The 1,186-nt window shown below is 37.5% G+C and overlaps 1 protein-coding gene across 1 annotated transcript; it reads left to right on the top strand.

The window, feature by feature from the left end:
* Positions 1-234: 234 nt before the first annotated feature.
* Positions 235-633, top strand: pre-mod(mdg4)-O. Its single transcript, XM_068355587.1, has one exon. The coding sequence runs from the start codon at positions 235-237 to the stop codon at positions 631-633; it is 399 nt and encodes a 132-aa protein (XP_068211688.1).
* Positions 634-1,186: the final 553 nt, after the last annotated feature.

Raw genomic sequence — 1,186 nt, 5'->3', positions numbered from 1 at the left:
ATGATTGAATGAGTAAATTTTTAGAGATCAAAAGAAATAAGAACAATTGTTTAAGTGAAACAGAAATTACAGGTTTACTTACAAAATGGTTGAATGATTATATTCTGACACTTCAAAAGAAAGAAGAACAATTAAACGGTGAATGGTAGTTCACTTTAATTACAGTAATTTACAGCAACTCTTACCATTTTGAGTATAAATAGAAGATACCAGTTTGGTAAATCATTTACAAAGATGGAGACTACAAGTAATAAAGGCAGAGAAAAGATGTGTGTTAATGGATATATGTACACTAGGCACAGCACGACAAACAACTACAGACATTGGAGATGTACCAAGCGAGGATCTGGTTGTAAAGGGAGACTCAGAACACCGGTTGACACACTTGAAGATCCAGTGTCTGTGAACGTCCATAACCACCAACCAAACGAGATTGAAGTTCAAGTTACAGTCGCTAGAGTGTCAATGAAGAGAAGAGCCACAGAAACAAGGGACAAACCAAGCAACATATACCAGGGAGTACTACAAGAACTGGATGGTATGACAAGGGCCTTCCTTCCACAAGAAGCAACCTGTAAGCGGACAATACGGAACCAACGAATTGCTGATTGCCACCTGAACCAGCAAGAATGAATGAATGATTTAAAGTTTTCAGGCATCCTGACTTCTAAGGTCATTGACGCCGGTAACATTTAATTTATGTATACAAAAATAAAAAATGAGATAAAATAAAAAATTAAAGTGTTCAATTAAAATCATAAAAATTGAATGTCATAAAAGTTAAATATTTTTCAGAAGACCTGCTTCTGAAATAAATCTAAAAATGCCACTTGCATGGTAGGACACATCATTTCCAAGAATCTTGGCAAGGATGAACCTGCCACCCTCACCTCGAGCCTCAAACAAATATCTATTCCGCAAGTTGTTATAATTGGGGCATTCGGTCAACAAATGCCTTACTGTTAGAGGTACTAAACAGTTGTCACAATACGGTTGGTGTTGGCCCTTCAGCAGAAACTCATGTGTCAACCGAGTGTGACCAATACGGAGACGACAAAGAGACGTCTCCCATTTTCGGGGCATCATATTATACCTCCAAGGAGATATAACATTTGTTACCTCTCGCATTTTATTCCCATCTAGGCTATCCCATTGCTGTTGCCATTTATTGCAAACCAATTTCTTG

Source organism: Palaemon carinicauda, chromosome 31 (assembly GCF_036898095.1).
Source record: "Palaemon carinicauda isolate YSFRI2023 chromosome 31, ASM3689809v2, whole genome shotgun sequence".
NCBI classification, from domain to species: domain Eukaryota; kingdom Metazoa; phylum Arthropoda; class Malacostraca; order Decapoda; family Palaemonidae; genus Palaemon; species Palaemon carinicauda.
The sequence above is the reverse complement of the archived record's forward strand: the minus strand, read 5'-3'. Positions and strand labels throughout refer to the sequence as shown.